General features: G+C 42.1%; 1 protein-coding gene and 1 long non-coding RNA gene across 2 annotated transcripts in view; both read right to left on the minus strand.

Moving 5' to 3' along the window:
• Positions 1-791: 791 nt before the first annotated feature.
• LOC137981749 (nephronectin-like) lies at positions 792-14,112 on the minus strand. Its single transcript, XM_068828805.1, has 4 exons — positions 14,109-14,112; positions 13,112-13,234; positions 12,200-12,322; positions 792-1,201 (listed from the first exon to the last, which is right to left on the minus strand). The coding sequence occupies exons 1-4, from the start codon at positions 14,110-14,112 to the stop codon at positions 792-794; spliced, it is 660 nt and encodes a 219-aa protein (XP_068684906.1).
• A 397-nt stretch (positions 14,113-14,509) lies between these two features.
• LOC137982572 (uncharacterized) overlaps positions 14,510-17,351 on the minus strand; it is a 3,371-nt gene continuing 529 nt past the window's right edge. Inside the window, exons 2-3 of the long non-coding RNA XR_011118749.1 lie at positions 15,846-16,158; positions 14,510-14,625 (exon numbers count right to left, since the gene is read on the minus strand). This is a non-coding gene — a long non-coding RNA (uncharacterized lncRNA). The remainder of the gene's footprint in view (positions 14,626-15,845; positions 16,159-17,351) is intronic.

The raw sequence follows: 17,351 nt of genomic DNA on the forward strand, positions 1-17,351 counted from the left end.
AGTAAGAATAAATGGCCAGGGAGCTCCGCTTTTAGGCTTGGCTAAATCTATATATTACCCTAAAAAGGAAGTTTAAGAGGTTAACCCTATGTGAATAAACTTCCAAAACTAAAAGTTAAAAATATATGTTTATGAATAAAATCTAAGATGGGTAAAACCTAAGAAATACGCATGTATAATTTAAGAGCTATTTTAACACGTCTTAAATTTCCTATCTCAACAACATTGGCAGGCAGGTTATTACATTTGCGAATAATTTTAACAAAGAAATAATATTTATAACAATTACAATTTTAAATTGTGATTGGACCTGGTACGTTTTGAAGCGAACTCAAAAAAATCACGAAAACAATGGCTATTCAATCGGAATACAAGTTTATAGCATTCAATCAAAGAAAAATATAGCCTTCTCTCAGTCAACTGCGACCAACGCAACATCTCACAGCGATCTTCATATGACATCTCTCTCCCACGCTGACTTAAGACCAATCGAGAAGCTCTTCTCTGAGATTTTTCTAAGAGAACAATATCTTTAACCAGGTAGGGGCACCATACAGCCGAAGCGTACTCAAGGATTGGTCTCACAAGAGCCTTGTACAATGTGGAAAAGATTTCTTTAGTTTATAGATTTTTTGCGTGGGAACATATATTAATTTAATCTCTATCCATCTACATATACCGTATGGACCTTCTTTTTTTTACCGTACAGACTCAACCCACGTTTCAACTTACAAGGACAGGGAGAGGAATATTAAACTCTAATTGACAAAATCATCTGCACTATGGAAATGTCAGTCCACAGTCAATTGCACATTGTCGACTATTGTGACTCTAACATAATTTTGAATTTTTGTAAGCTGACAGGAATAAAATACTTGATCTTCCTTTTTAATGTCACTGATGGTAAATATGGCCTGTCCGGTACCAGAGGATGCATCACCAACAAAGACTCCACTTACACGTTGGCTGTAAGAGGGTGGAGCTTGAACTGATACTGAACTATCAGAGGTGTAAAGGACCACTAACTTGGGTTTAATATCTCCAGGATAATCTTGGTTTTTTAGTCCCCAAGTAATTTCTTTAACTCCACCAGAAAAGGTCCAAGTGAAGTTTACAGAAGATCCAACTGTACCAGAAATGACTTGCCCATTGTATGGTAATGTGAAGATCATTTTACCAGAAGCTGAATGAATGATGATCACTAAAATCGGAAATTATCTGATCAAAAGAAAAATCTTAACAGAACAAAATATATTCTGGCCTTTGGTGATAAAACATATCAGGAAAGTTGCTAGCAGGAGCAAAGGTAGGTGTGTAAATCTTACTTTACACAGTTCATAAAGACATATTCTAGCTATTCATTTATTACGAACGGAAAAAAAGTAGTATTACAAATTACGAACGGAAAAATCTTTAGTGTTACAAATTACAATAAAATTATGATTAGCTGGAAAGCTCTATTGCAAGATTTCCGTGTAGGAACCCGACTGACAGTTGCTATAAAGTCTGTGAATTTCCCGGCGTTTAATAAAACGCACATTAACTGGGATACTAAATCAAATCAAATCAAATCAAATCAAATTCGTTTTAGAACAAAACTCTACCAAGTGGCGTCCGTTCGATCCCGAAGTGAGGGCAAACCCGATATGGATAGGGCTTGTTTATAAAATGCGCTTGATGCTAAGATTCCTAAAGCATTAGATAAATATTGGGGAAGGTTAGCGAATACCACAAAGGTGTACTCGAGGACAGATCGGATAAGTGAACAATAAACAGCAGTAAGGGTCGTCTGTTGCCTTTCTTGATTTTTGCATCAGAATTGGCAGCCCAAGTGAGGTCATACGAAATGTGAACCCTAAGCAACTTGAAATACGACACGCGCTCAATTTATTCAAAATATGTTCCAAAGTACGTATTCTACAATATTCCGCCGTTGTTATCGTTGCTTAGCAGCTGGTCATCATAGGAAGGACTGCCCTAATATTACGCGGTGTGGTGTTCAGGGATACAGGAGTACCAACCACAGGAGCTATCTCCATGAAAGCACTCCCCATAATACAGAGGACTGGTCACATGGCCAGCTACGAGCAGAAGCCCCACCATTCTGACAGCAACAACCCTGACCAGGTGTTAGACTGCCATATGGTGCAGGAGCAAGCACAAATGATCCAATACCAGATCAAAACCAACACCCACCAGAGCAGACATACAACACCAGTTATACCAAGCATGTTTCCTTGGTGATTCTTCCAGCCATGATTAAAAACGGTATCAAAGAACTGAGAGTGAATGCCAAGCTGGATCCATCTTTAACAAGCTCGTACATTTCAGAGGTTGCTGCCGAAGAGCTTGCATTAACTTTAGCCGGCAAGCATTAGCTTGCATTTTGTTCTCATTTTTCCAGCCCCATTCAGGGTCATGACCTTGACAACATTGCTGGCGACACTCCTGCTTTTTACGGGTCTGAGCTAAAAAGGAAGTGCCCCACTTAGGCCAAGTGCCATTTGAGAATGTATCAAGACGACGCCACACTGATGTCATGATTGGCAGTGACCATTCTGTCTTTCATCATGAGTTAAAAGACGTTTGTGGTTATCATCCAAATGATCCCATTGCACGTTTGACAAATCCGGACTGGGTGTGTTTCGGCTCCACCAAGTTGGAAGAGTATCTTGGGAGAGTACCTTGTTGGAAGAGTATCGACGCACCGTTCTCATTTCCCCCGTACATATTGTAGTATCGTGATTAAGCTGTCACCACCTAATGAGATCCTGCGTGCATTTTGATAACATGAATCCCAGGGAATTAAAGACGCAACTGAACAGCCGATGACAGCTCAGGAGGAAGAAGCATTTGCACGTGTGGCTGAGAGCTTTAAATTTAATAATAAGATTTGGAGAAGGTGAACCGAATCTCACTAACAATTATGAGTATGCTTCTGAAAGACTCAAAACCTAGGAGAAATCACGAAAGAGAAATATTTTTGAAGATTATGACAAGAAAACAATACATAAGAAAGGTAGCGAAGTGTGAAACGGAAGAACAGTGGTTACTAACCCACTTTCCGGTTTTCCGGTTGCTGCTGCAGCGAAGTATGGTGGAAAGAGTTTGAACGATGCCATTTGGCCTAGCAAACGACACGTTTTCGCCAAGCACCAGTGGCCCTTTCTGCTGACATTTTGGAGCTGTTCTTGCAGGTTGAAATTGAAGATAAGTTTAGCACGTGGTCTTCAAAAGAACCAGTGGTCGACGTTCCCCAAGTAGACCGACTATCTGCCTTGTAGATAAGTAACGATCAACTGTCTAAGACCAAGACCCGAGGAGCTATGTGGGAAGTCGACAGAGATATCTTCACCTTTCATGCTCAGCCTCCTTACGACAGTAAAGTGCCCACCAAAAGAAATGTCCGCAGCGCTATATAAAGACTATTTCACCCTCTTCAGTTCTTGGCGCCATTTACTGTGAGATAAAGGTCTTGATGCAAGAGATTTGGATGGCTAGTGTTGACTGGGATGAGGTACCACCCTATCATCTGAAGGTTAGTTGGAAGAAGTGGTTATTGGAATTACCCCAAATGTAAAGCGTTGCCGTTCCTCGGTGCCTGCGTCTGTCAAACCCAGTGAACACTGAGTTACACATATTTTCAGACACTTCTAAAGACGGCGTTGCATCTTGTGCCTACTTAGTGCTGATACCAGGATAGTACTCAGTCTTCGCATCTTATTGCATTAAGGCGTCGTCTGTCTCCAGTAAAAGCTATGAAAATTCCGAGGCTAGAGCATATGGGTGTCGTCCTCTCAAGTGGCCTGGCCCATAACATCTTGAAAGTAGTTTCTGTTGACAGAATTTTCTTTGGGACCGTCTCTTATAGAACCAATGCCCCTGGTTCAAACCATTTGCAGGCAATCGAATTGTGGAGATTCGATGAAGAACAAGACCTGAGCAGTGGAGGCATGTCTCAGGAGCGATGAACCAAGCAGACTTGGCAACAAGAAGCCTCTCTGCCAGTGACCTAGCCGAAAGCAAGGTGTGTTTAGAGGGACCAGACTTCCCGAAAGATGATGCATCAGTCTGGCCTGCAGCTCTTCCCTCTAGAGACGATGGCAACCAGCCAAAGAGTGACCATGAAAAACGAGCAACGACAAGGGCGCATGCAAGCAACGGCTCTGCCTGTAGAAACATTGACCCAAGTCATTATTCAATACTGTTGTTGCACATGGTGATATGGCTGCAGTTGTGTTTTCTTCTTGAACACTCATCGATATCTGGGAACAAGGTCAAAAATATAGAGAAATATCCTTTTTCTTTCTGTTCGCGCCAAAACTCGGTCGCGTGACACATTGCGCTAGACGCGATGGACTGAACTTGGTACTGTTTTGAGTTTGTGTTTACCGTTTTTGTCGCCTTGAAACTACGTGAAATGGTCCGGAACATCTGGTAGCAGAGCGAGGATCATGGTACGTAACACTGAACGTTTGCTTTGATGAATTTTGGTTTGATATGAAGAGTTTGTGAGTTGAAATGTCATCGAATGAACTTGATCATGAACTCGACCACACGCAATATGTGGACGAACAAGAAATGCGTGTCGTCGTTAGGCCCAGCCGTTCTGACAATTTTCGAAAGTAAAAGGCTAAGAGCCAGTGATCTCGCCGAAAGGCTACGCTCACGAGGCATATTAACGTTGCTGCGAATCTTCTGAAGTCGCATGGACGCCGGAGGAAACTACGCGAATTAGCCGCAAAACTTGAAGAAGCGCTTAAGAACTCGAGCGGGCCAGCGAAGAATACGAATCATTTTTGGAACTTGAAGGATTGCAGGAGCACCTCACGCTAACGGAATATGCCGCTGAAAGAGCAAATTTGTGTCTCAAAAGCATTGAAATTTCGATAAACGAAAGAGAAAGCGAGCTGCCTTCAGAGGCTGGTAGTGAATATGCGCCCTTGTTCCGATTGGAGTCAGCCAGCGGTCATGGTGCACCCTCGCGCGCCAGTGAAAGTGACTGGCGTGCAAGTTTCATGGATCTACAAGTTGTACAAGCAAAGAGAGAAGCTCAACGCCGACTGGAAGAGGAGCGCAGGCGAGCCGACAATTTCGAACAGGAAAGGAAACTAAGGGAACACCGACGCATAAGAGAACTCGAATACGAAGCTGAAAAATTGCGATTAGAAGCTCAGCTTGACTTCTCAACTAAAGGTAAAGGGGACCCAGCAGATATTTAGAGCCGTTTGTGAGATTTTAAAGATGCCGAAGAGGAAACTGTTTATCGTGACATTAAAGCACAAATGTCGGAAAATGTAGAAATTCGTGAAAACCCAAATGTCCCTTAACCTCAGCAAAATGCGAAGTGGCCGTCTCCGATGAAATCCTCCACTTTTTGCAAGCAGACTCCCCAAATCGATCAAGCTTATTGTGACACGGAAGAACGCCTCGATTTTCCGTGGATCAAAGAGCTCTCGGCTAAGCAGCGTACAACACCTGGAGAAACGAACTTACAGTCGACACCAGCGTTCATGAAATCGATACCGCGTTTAGAGCTACCACACTTTTCAGGGAATCCTCTCGCGTGGCCTCAGTTCATATCACTGTTTAAATGTTTGGTACATGACCAACCTCTCACCGATACACAGAGAATGACTTACCTCCAGAGGGCCCTTGTCGGAAATGCGAAGAGAGATATCGGAGGGATGCTGAATCATGGCCATCTCTATAAGGCAGCACTGACAGAACTCGAAGAGCAATTTGGAAATGAGGAACTTGTTGCTGGAGTCTTCATGAAGACCGTACTTGATCACCCGATTGTTGCTGATGGAGACGTAACACTCGTTCATTCTACAACACGCTACTCAATGCAGTCGCCAGGATGAAGAGTTTGGGATACTCTCAGGATTTGGCATCTTCGACTAACACGCATGCTGTGTTAAAGGAAGAGTGGCGAGAAAGGAAGATTGAGATACATCCTACTATTCCCACATTAGTTGATCTTGACGAATGGCTCCGTGCGAGACTACGTGCCAAAACTTTAGTCAGTGAACCCTTACCAAGCCTCGGTAAGCAGCCGAAGGGTGGAAGATCTGGCTAAAGACGACCGCCGCGAAAGTGAGATCATGGCATCGACAACCATCAAGAGCAGCTTCACAGATGCTCGACCCTAGCTACAGGTTCCATGGTAGGAAATCAGAGCTTGTCTGATATGCAACAAGAAACATAACATTGAAAAGTGCAACAAATTCATAGCGATTGATATGAATCAGAGAGCTCAGTTAGGCAAGGAAAAGAGGTTGGCTCTTCCTGCTTCGAGTCAGCAGACCACCAATCACGTGGCTGCTCGCGCAAGAAAGTATGTGATGTGAAAGACTGTAGCAAATACCACCACTCGCTAATCCACGGCGCGGCACCGGTTTTCGTCGCTCCGCCACCTTTAAACAGCGCACCACCCGTCTTGACCTTGAACGGAGTAACACCCATCTTCGCCGGATCTTCGTCTCTGAACTGCTCCCCCTCTGCTGTTCTGCTGCAAATCGTACCCATAGCAGTTGCGACCGCCAGCGGGGTCAAAGTAAATACATTTGCCCTGCTGGACTCTGGCAGCCAAACTACGCTTATCTTGGAAGAATTTGCTGACGCTATCGGTCTGGTTGGTAAGGATAGCCCCTTGCAACTTGGCACTATTAACTCGTCTGGTGAACCAATACGTTTGAGAAAAGTGTCATTCCACGTTGTTGCCGTTGAAGGACCAGAAACAGGTGTCCAGATAACCGTAGAATTCGAAGAAGCCTGGACAATACCACAGTTGAACTTACCCCTCCAAAGAGTTGCGTGTACAATGATGGAGGATTTTCCTCACCTGACTGATCTTGACATCCCCGAAGTTGATTTAGAAGACGTGACAATTTTGCTGGGAGCAAACGTAATGGAGGCAATATTGCAGCATGATGTACGAACAGGTCGTCCAGGGCAGCCCGTTTCAATTCTGGTTGGACCCTTGCTAGCTCAGTTAGATCAATCATGAAACCCGGACGTCTACATGTTATGCACGTGCACCGAGTCCTGAATGTTGAGGAGTCGTTGAGCAAACAAGTAGAAGACTGGTAGCAAACAGAATCATTTGGTACAAAGTATGAAGACGTGACACCCCGTTCCCGAGAAGACAAAAGGGCTTTAGAGCCTTTAGAGAAAACTGTGAAGCATGTGTGCGACGGATATGAAGTCGGGATGTTATGGAGAGAAGGAGAAGTAAAGTTTCCTGATAACGACCTCATGGCTGAAAAATGACTGGAGTCTACCGAAAGGAAACTGAAGCGTGACGAGGAGCTGGGAAAGATATACTGTGCCATTATTAAAGACTATGTTGTCAAGGGTTATGCTCCAAAGCTTACTCCTGAAGAGGCATCTGCCCCAACCCCGGAACAGTGGTTTGTGCCGCACCATCCAGTCCGTAATCCCAACAAGCCGGACAAAGTTGGAATCGTCATGGCTGCAGCTGCCAAATATGAGGGAGTATCCCTGAATGACAAACTTCATATTGGGCCCGATCTCCTGAATAGCCTAGTGGGTGTGTTGTTGCGAGTTATAGAACAGCGTGTTGGCTTAGCCGCTGACATCGAAGCCATGTTCCATCAGGTTCAAATCATAGCAGAAGATCAGCCCGCCTTGAAATTCTTGTGGCGGAACCTGCAACTGGAACGCCCGCCTGATATGTATCAGATGCTCGTCACGATTTTCGGAGCTACGTCTTTCCCGTGTATGGCAAACTATGTATTGATAAAGACAGCAGTTGAGAGGATCAAGTTAGTTGAGAAAAATTTCTACACGGATGACTTTCTGAAAACCCTATGTGACGAAACCACCGCAGTGCGAATATTCCGTGAAAAGACCTCTCTCTTGGCGCGTGGAGGTTTCAGGTTGACAAAGTGAATCAGTTCCTCGCGTGAAGTCCTGTCGCAGATTCCTCCTCAAGAGAAAGCTAGCTCGTCAGTCGATTTAAACTACGATGAACTACCAATTGAACGTACATTGGGTCTAAAATGGAACACTGAAACAGACGGTTTTCGTTTCTCCGCTTACTAACATCAGACACCTGAGTCAACCGAGAGCGGAGTCTTAAGTCGCCTATCAACGGTGTTCGACCCACTGGGAGTGCAAGCTGCCTGCGAAATGTCTAGTCTAATCGTTGTGGCGTAAGAGCAAAGACTGGGACGACCCCTTAGATGAAGGGGACCAGAGCATCTGGAAGGATTGGTTCGAAGACCTGATGGGACTGAATGAACTGGAAATGGAAAAATGCCTGGTTGTTTCTGCGTTAACACGTGTCCTGAAGCGTCAATACAGTTTCAAGTATTCGCCGACGGGTCTGAAATGGGCTTTGGTGCTGTGTGTTACGCTAGATACTCACGCGATTAAGGTTTCGTTTTGTATGGCGAGGAAGCGTGTTGCACCCCTAAAGCAGTTAAGTATATCTTGTTTAGAGCTTCAAGGAGCGTCCAAGCCATAAGGTTTTACTGCGTGGTCAAGCAAGAGTTGACTGTTAACATCAAAGATGCCATCTTTTGGAGTGACTCGAAAACTGCTTTGCAGTACATAGCTAACGAATGCCGACGTTTTCACACATTAGAGGCCAACCGAGTCTCAGAGATTCACGACACAACCGACCCGACACAGTGGAGGCACGTTCCCAATCACTGTAATCCTGCCGACGATTGCATCCAAGGCCTTCGGTTATTGGACCCCTCCGTGAAAATGATGATGAAGTAAAAAACACAAAGTGGTCAGGGCATACATCTGTTAGCAAGACAAGAGCTTACTTTCCAAATCCAGAGAAATTCTTCTCCTGGACAAGATTCCGTCGTGCCCTGGGACGGATTTGCTGTTTCGTCGAAAACTTTAAAAGAAGGGCAGAGTATCGCGTTCTGCCCTCTCTTACCGCCTCAGAAATTCACAATGCAGAGTTGATCGCCGTGCCAAAATGTCAGAGACTCGTTTCATCTTGACTTTGAAGCCTTAAGAGCAAACAAGCGACTACCAGTTAGAAGCAGACTCAGCACCCTTAACCACGACGTCAATGAAGCAGAATGCTTGAGGGTAGGCTGTCGCCTACACGATGCCCCCATTCCTGAAAAGACTCGACACCTTTTGACACTGGATCCGAAGCACGAGATAACGCGTCTAATTGTAATGCACAATCACCTCCGTTTGTACTGTACAAGCAACAAGCACGTTTTGAACGAGCTGAGACAGAAGTATTGGATCCTGAAAGGGCTCGCCACGGTTCAAAGGATTTCGGCAAGTTGTCTGTCGTGCCGTAGGCTACGAGCGAAACCCGAAGCGCCTGTAAAGGATGATCTGCTTAATTCGAGACTGGGATATCAGCAGCCACCGTTTGCAAATACCGGAGTTGACTACTTTAGCCCAATATTATTGGGCCATGGAAGGAAAACAGAAAAGCGCTACGTTGTGCCTATTACGTGCTTCACTACGCAGGCGGTAAACCTTGAAATAGCTCACTCGTTGGACACTGGTTCTTGCTTGATGGCAGTAAGAAGGATAATGGCTAGACGCGAAAGGCCAGCCAATATTTGGTCGGATAACGGTACTAACTTTGTTAGAAGCTCCCAAGCGTCTAGACAGTGAGCGAATTGGTCATCACTTGTCCAACGAAAGAGTGCAGTGGCACTTCAATCCCCCGTCTTCGCCGCACTTTGGAGGTGCGTGGTTACGTCTCGTTCAGTCTGCGAAAAGAGCGCTTAAAGCAGTTGTGGGAAAGCAGCGTGTCAATGTTGAAACTTTGCTTACATTAATAGCTGAAGTGGAGTCAATAATAAACGGTCGCCCTCTAACTAATGCGAGCACTGATTATCGTGACGAAGAAGCCTTAACGCCGAATCACTTTCTGCTCAGACGAGGAAACCCTTATTTCCCGCCGGATGTCGTCAACGACAAGGACTTGTGCCGCTGAAAGTGGTGGAAGCACGCACAAGTTATGACCCAACATTTCTGGAAACGTTGGCTCCGAGAATACGTTGACGGGACGCCGGAAATGGAAGAAGGATGCTCTTAATGTTCGTGAAGGAGATCTTGTACTGGTCGTCGACGAGAACTCCCCTCGTGGGGGTTGGCCGTTATGACGTGTGCTAAGAGCGTTCCCTGGGGACGACGGGAGAGTCAGAGCAGCCGAAGTTCGTACCAAGACCGGTACCTAAACCAGACCTGTCGTTATACTGTGTTTACTTGAGAGTGCGAAGTAGTGTCCGCCTCTTAGCCTCGACGTCGAACACGAAGGGGAGGATGTTCGCGCCAAAACTCGGGCTCGTGACACATTGCATTACACGTGATGGACTGACCTTGGTGCTGTTTTGAGTTTGTGTTATCTTACGTCGTTGTCGTTTGTTGAGAATAAATCGTCTCGAAAGTTTACCGTTTTTTGTTACCTTGAAACTACGTAAAACCCTCCGGATCAGTTTCAATTGGCAATAAATCACTGTCCACGAAATCCTTAGACTCTGTATTATGCACTCGTGTCCAAGCTTTTTTACCTTCAATTAAGCCGCGAACGCAATTTATTTGGCAGATTATATTCGTATTTTTCGTGTAATATCAAGTCTTTAGAAAACCCGAAAGAAAAAGGTCAACTTGCATTAAGAATGGTAAACATCATTGCTTGCTTTTATGCACCACACAGGTGGTGCTTTCTACCTGTACTGATTCGCTAGATCAGAGGAAGGAAGCCAGTATCATTTGCACGTATCCGAGCAGCCAAATTGTAAAAACTAAAATTTAAGATGGATTTAGTGACTGTGGATATTTTCCTCTACTTCGGTGAATAAAAGTTGATTGGTATGTAATACAGATCCTTATTTTTTTCTGAAGCATCTTAGCGGGCCGGAATCCTAAATACTTGAATCTGATTGGCTAATTGCGCGCTCGTAGCCGGTCCAGCTTTTTACGATACGGACCACGGTCCGAAATCTGTTCCGTGCTGAAACTGCCGTGGCTAATTTAAAATATTTTTACTACTGCGCGACGAAACATTGGATTTTACCTCTTAAAATGCAAGTTTTCGCTTACTAACCGTTGCAAAGAGAACGAAAAAGATCAGCAATGGAATGTAAGGCCTGGATGTTCTTCAAAAAGGCGAGTATTCGCATGATTTTGCTGACAACAGCTTGCTGGTTTGCACTGTTGACACGCCGTTGAACATAAAACAACCTTTTTGAACTCGGTTTTTCGGTTGACATCCGTTGTTTTCTTCGGAGTTCTGTTTTCTACTCTCGTTTTATATTGCTTCATTTAAGAATATACAGATTCCCAGCTAAAATAGACAAACAAAGAGATCGCGAGGCCGTGGTTTTTCGGGTTATTGTTTTCCGTGAGCTGTTGACATGACGTGTAACTAAAACGACTGCTAGTAACTGCAGAGAAGTCCTTTGAGCTCAGTTTTTCGGTTGATATCCGTTATTTTCTTTGGAGTTCTATTTTACAATCTCGTTCTCTTTTGCGTTATCAAAAAAAATACGGATTCGTCGCTAAAATAGTCAAAGGAATCGCAACGCTATGAACTAATGTCAACACGTTTTTCTAGACGTGTAGTTTTCTAAGCTTTCCACTGATTTCTGAAGGACTTGACAGAGAACAAAGATGAATCCTTGAAATAATAAGATGAGAAGGCAGAGACAGATGTTTGCGTATTTTTCACTAAATTTATTCCTCTTGTTTTAAGAACTTTCGCTTCATTTTCAACAAGACAAAGCATTTTAATACGTAGAAGATTAAAAAATCATTGTTTAGTTTGTTTAGCGCATTTCTCTGCGCTTGCCATGAAATATAACTGTTTGTGCTTTATATTTCCTGCACCAAGAGATATTTGAAGTTCTGTTTTATCGTTAATCTATCATTTTTCTTTGAGCTTTGCGAACGGAGCGCTTTTTTCAGTTATAAGTTAATTTCAACTGGCACAGTGCGACATAGAGTGCGTACAAAGACCTTTTGCAAACCAGTTTGCCATGTTCATTTTCAGAAAAAAAAAAAAAAAAGAAAAAAATAAATACGTTATTCACCGGCTTAGGTCGGTCCGTATAGAGAAAAAATGTGCCCTCGGCCTTGAGTACTTCCCTCGGCCTGCGGCCTCGGGCCGTACTCCAGACCTCGGGCACAGTTTTTCCCTATACGGACCTCCCAGCCGGTGAATAACATATTTACGTACCTTTACACGTTTTTCCGTCCCCAGTGTATCCAGCCTTACATGTGCAGATGTACGAGCCCTCTGTATTGTGACAATCGGCTTTGACGGCGCAAGGAAAGGGAACCTCTTTGCATTCAGGAATATCTAGGTTTTATGGAAAGGACATGTCCAATGTAAAAAAATATATATGTAACGTTGATTGTATTGTTTCTGCGCGAGTCAAGGGATTGTGTTGAAATATCAAAGCAAATTGGCACACGACATGAGGACGGCAGAGGACTAATAGAAATTTGGCTCGTGACTAGATTATCATAGATTCGGATTAATCGCAAGATATTTCCGTAGATGGTTTGAACCCAGGAGTCACATAATATCATAGTTGCACAGCCTTGGGAGGTTTGGTAACAACTCAAGACGCTAGTACAGTCCAATGGAATATCGGGTCCTACGACTCTTACGCTTCTTTCGTCCTGTGTGCAACCATGACTTTATAGTTCACGCTTAACCGTCTACTATTTGTTCATAGCTGTATGGGTCTCGTCTTACCGGTGATAAAAACAAATACGTCCAGAAATACACATAATTAGATGCAAACTGATAAGAGTCATGAAGGGTCCCCTGTTTGCACTTCTCCCCAATTTTATCATTATTCTTCTCAAGGTGTCAAGGCAATTAGTTCCCAAAATTACCCCTGAATTCTTCTCTTCAACTAAAGATAAACAACAGGATCTACTGCTACCTGAAAATAACGCAAATGCTGGGACTTTAAGGGGACACTTTTCGTTGGATATCGAAGTTGGACGTGAATCTAATTTTGTGCGTTCCTGGACCAGCCAATGAGGATGAGATTAAGTTGACTGTTATTGTTTTAAATGAACGAATACAATTTCTTGTAAACGTAAAGAATGAAAGACATCCAGAACGACCTCTCACCTGAGCAGCTTCGTCCGTCACCAACATATCCTTCGGGACAAGTACAATTATATGAGCCAATGGTGTTGTTGCACACGGCCACATGGCTGCAGTTGTGTTCTTCTGTTAAACACTCATCGATATCTGGGAACACAGCCAACGCCAACGAATGAATAAAATATCTTTTTACTTTCAATTGGCAATAAATCACTATCCGAGAAATCGATAGATACTGTATTTTGTTCTCGACTCCAAACTTTTTCACCTTAATTTAATTGTAACTATCACAATTCTTGAATCTGATTAGTTGTCAATAGCCCTGATTTCAGCATTAATGGGACAGTTTGTAATTGGACAGTTGTACGCGTCATCAGGCGCGCGCTAGTTGTACTTGAATCATTTATCTTTTTTCAGAGCTTTAAGAAACAACTATTAAAGAAAAGTTGGGCAGATCCAGCCATAAAAATGTTGTCACCGTCATCCTCTCCGGCCTATTTTGCAATAGGTACGATTAATTGATAATAGGATTTTGTGTCGAACAATTCGTATGTGTAATCAAATGGCGACGAGTGAAATTAGGAAATAATTTCACTTGCGTTTTTATCAGAATTTTGACAAAACGCAAGTGAAATTATTTCCTAACTTCACGAGAAAACCATTTGATTAACTTTTAATGTCGTGGGTGACAAATTACTCTCACAACCGTAATTGTAAAATCGCTCGAGTACTTTATCCAACTGCTCGGGAAGAATCATCTCCAGGTTTTTCTCAAGGCCATTTTCGTCACACCACTTCTCAAAAATTCTCACCCAGTTAATTGTGCTCTTTCACGTATTTAAATTTTCTGCCGCTTCTTTTAATTTCGTAACTTCTTCAATGGTCACTGTCTTAAATCTAGACGCCATCTTGGCTCTGATCGAGATACAAGAGATGTTACCATGGCAATTTTGTAATTTCACATGTGAAATTATAAATTAACGCTGAAATTTCGCCCCTAAATTAGGGAGTAATTTGTCACCCATGATATTAAGGGAGTAATCGTACTCGAAATTTCATATAGGCCTTGCGCTGCGCGCTCAGCTTTTCTTGAAATTACTTGCCTGATTACTCCCTGAATGGTTCTCCACTCAGTCCTATTACCATTATCAATAATATTCTTTCTCTGAACACAACATTTTGCGGTTTGTAACTGGACAGGCACTAATAATATTTTCCAGGTGATGTTCAGCCTTTAGAAATGACAACGCGAGAGAAAAACGTCAACTTGCGTCAAGAACGGTAAACATTAACACTTTCTTTTATACACCACGCATTCGCTTAATTGGTGTTTTGTACGTGTTCTGATTGTTTAGCTCTGAAGTGATAAGGAAGTATTATTTGCCACCGAACGGCCGAATGGTATATATTCTTGCCTGAGCAGTTTCGTCCATCTCCAACATATCCCTCCTTACAAGCGCAGTTATATGAACCGCTAGTGTTGTTGCACACGGCGACATGGCTGCAGCTATGTTTTCCTGTTGAACACTCATCTATATCTGGGAACAAATTATAACAAGTAAAATATCCTTTTACTTTCAATTGGCAATAAGTCACTGTCCACGAAATCGTTAGACTCTGTATTTGTACTGGTGCCCATTTTTTTACCATTAATCAGTCTTTCTCTGAACCGAGTTTATGCGGGTAGATTATATAGGTATTTTTTTTTGTGGAATATCCACTCTTTAGATATCCTGAAAGAAAAACCTCAACTTGCATCAAAAATGGTAAACATGATTGCTTGCTTTTATACACCACATATTCGCAAAATTATTATTGACACTTTCTATGTGTTCTGAAGTGATAGCTCTGAAGTGATAAGGAAGTATTATATTCGCCACCGAGCAGCCGAATGGTATATATTAAGACAAATGCTAACCTAAATGACTTTGGATATATTCCTGAGGTGAATGATTGTTGAATACTATCCTGATTTGCACCTACTTACGAGGCACTACTTTAAGGTAAGCTAACGCCACTGAGTATCCTGCAGATTATCAGAATTTTATTAATACTAGCTGCTCGATCGATATGTCGGGAAACTAGTCTACTGAAAGGAAAATATTACAGAAATAGACTAATGTTTTCGAATGCCGGCGATAGGCTAAAAAAAGAATGCAACTTATTTTCTTGCGTATATACTTAAAATTGTGTGTTCTACAAGATCTTATAGTTTGATTTCTTCTGTTTATTGCCTTTAAGAGTCCTTTAACGTTCTTGATCGAAGGAAAATGAAAGAGTAATTTGTACGTTTGCAGTTTCCATATTTATATCAAGTTGTCACCTTTTTACCGGTACCAACGCAAACTTGATGTGGTAAATGATAAATTGCTAAAATAGTTGCATACATTAAAACCAGTAAGCGACATAACTTGATGCGCGAAGTGCGAATAAAATGCAGTACATATCCTTACCTGAACACGCAAAATTGGTCTAAGGCTTGGGACGGCAGAGATCTTCTAGAACTGTGGACCCTAACTGGATTACTTTAAAATGTAATCAATTCACAGGTATTTGATACAAATATACTTTATTGTACCAGTTAGCAAATCAACTATCTTGCATCCAATAGTGTAGGACAGTGATACAATATACCATAACTGGTATCACGACCTGTTGGACTGGGTCGAGGTTCAGATAGAGGCGCATGCAAGGAATGAATTTTGCCTCCGGTCCTTGCTCGTTCCAGTACCATCACGAGATTACGAGCAGTACCCACCTTCACGTTTCATGTAGAACCTTAGGTCGTCTGTGGCGAAATCGTTAGGGCTAGTTTCCTTGGTCTCGTCATTCAATTCGCAGTTTTTTGTTAGAATGTGGAAGTTGTAACTCCTGCATTTTGGATCATTCTCACAGAGCATTTGACATTGAATAGGTCTGCTGACTATGGTGGCTTTAAAGGTGTGACCATTGAGAGCTTTGCCAGGTATTGAGACTTCAGAAGGCTTGCATTGCTGACCAGTAGTGTTACTCCCGACCATACAGGCTATCAAGTAAAGTGTGAAAAGTGTCACAGGCATCCTGTTTCCGACCTATTGAAGTAAAATTGTTGTAAATTCAATATTGTATTTTTTCAGGGGGTAAAATCTTTCCATCCTCTCGAAATGTCCACAAATTAGGAAATTTAGATCCTAAGATTTTAGCTAATGGCCTGATTGTCTTAAGGTCCTTGTGGATTTGGGGAATTACTGAGACGATTATTTGAAAGCCATAAATTCTAATTCTGATCGTAGGAGTCTGAATTTTGAGTGTACTAGTAAGTAACTTGATATGAATAAAACGCTACTCATTAGTGTGTTGTATGAACGCTGTTCCGCTGTTCACACCCTCACGCGGCTTTGCGCATGCATGATGGGCCTTTCAAACAGACTATTTTACGTTTTCTAACTGTAATTTAAATGGTGCGTGAATTCTGTCATTCTCGCCATTTTATACAGAGAAGTGCTTATCAGAGATTAGAAGAGAAATAAGTATTTTTGCAAGCTCTCAAAACGTAGTCTGTCTACTATTGAAAATAAAGTACTGGAAGTGAATTTCAGAGGGAGATGTAAACGAGAAAAAAAGTTGGAGAGAAAAACAAAAACGTGTTTACTGCTATATGAAAAGAAAATTGCTTACCCCTATAGTATTTGAATAGGTAATCACATGGGATAAATCAGCATAAGGCAGGCCAATTCAAGGCAATGAAATTCAAATTCAATTCAATGAGATTCAAATTCAGTTATCTGAAAATTCAAATTCAATTCAATAAAATATAATTTCAAGTCAATAAAATTCAATTTCAAGTCAATGAAATTCAAATATAATTCAGTGAAATTAAAATTCAATTCAATGAAAATTCAAATTTAATAAAATAAAAATTCAATTTCAATTCAATGAGAATTAATGTTCAATTTAATCGGTAAGTAGAAAGTATGGACTGCACACTACTGACTACAGACCACGGACTGTGTATAAAACACAGGCAAAGGTATAAAACGCGGGATACGGACTACGGACTGACTATAAAATACAGACTACTGTGTAAGATGCGGACAAGGGCATCAAATGCATACTATGAATTATAAACAGCGATTAAAAGTAAAAGTAATGCATTAAATTTAATTGTGATGTAACTTGCCATCAGTCACAATTATGAAAACCAAAAATTCAAATTTGTCGCTTCAACATTCAATTCTTAGAGGTGCAAATTTAAATTTTCGAGATAAGTGCGAGATCACTTCTA

This window comes from Montipora foliosa, chromosome 13 (genome assembly GCF_036669935.1).
Source record: "Montipora foliosa isolate CH-2021 chromosome 13, ASM3666993v2, whole genome shotgun sequence".
NCBI classification, from domain to species: domain Eukaryota; kingdom Metazoa; phylum Cnidaria; class Anthozoa; order Scleractinia; family Acroporidae; genus Montipora; species Montipora foliosa.

Bases quoted from the DNA above. Each gene is read 5' to 3' on its own strand.
- LOC137981749 (XM_068828805.1), bottom strand. The intron at 12,323-13,111 runs GTGAGAGGTCGT...CATAAAACCTAG, and splicing joins TGACGGACGAAGCTGCTCAG to ATATTCCTGAATGCAAAGAG. The intron at 1,202-12,199 runs GTACGTAAATAT...TTCCGATTTTAG, and splicing joins GGACGGAAAAACGTGTAAAG to TGATCATCATTCATTCAGCT.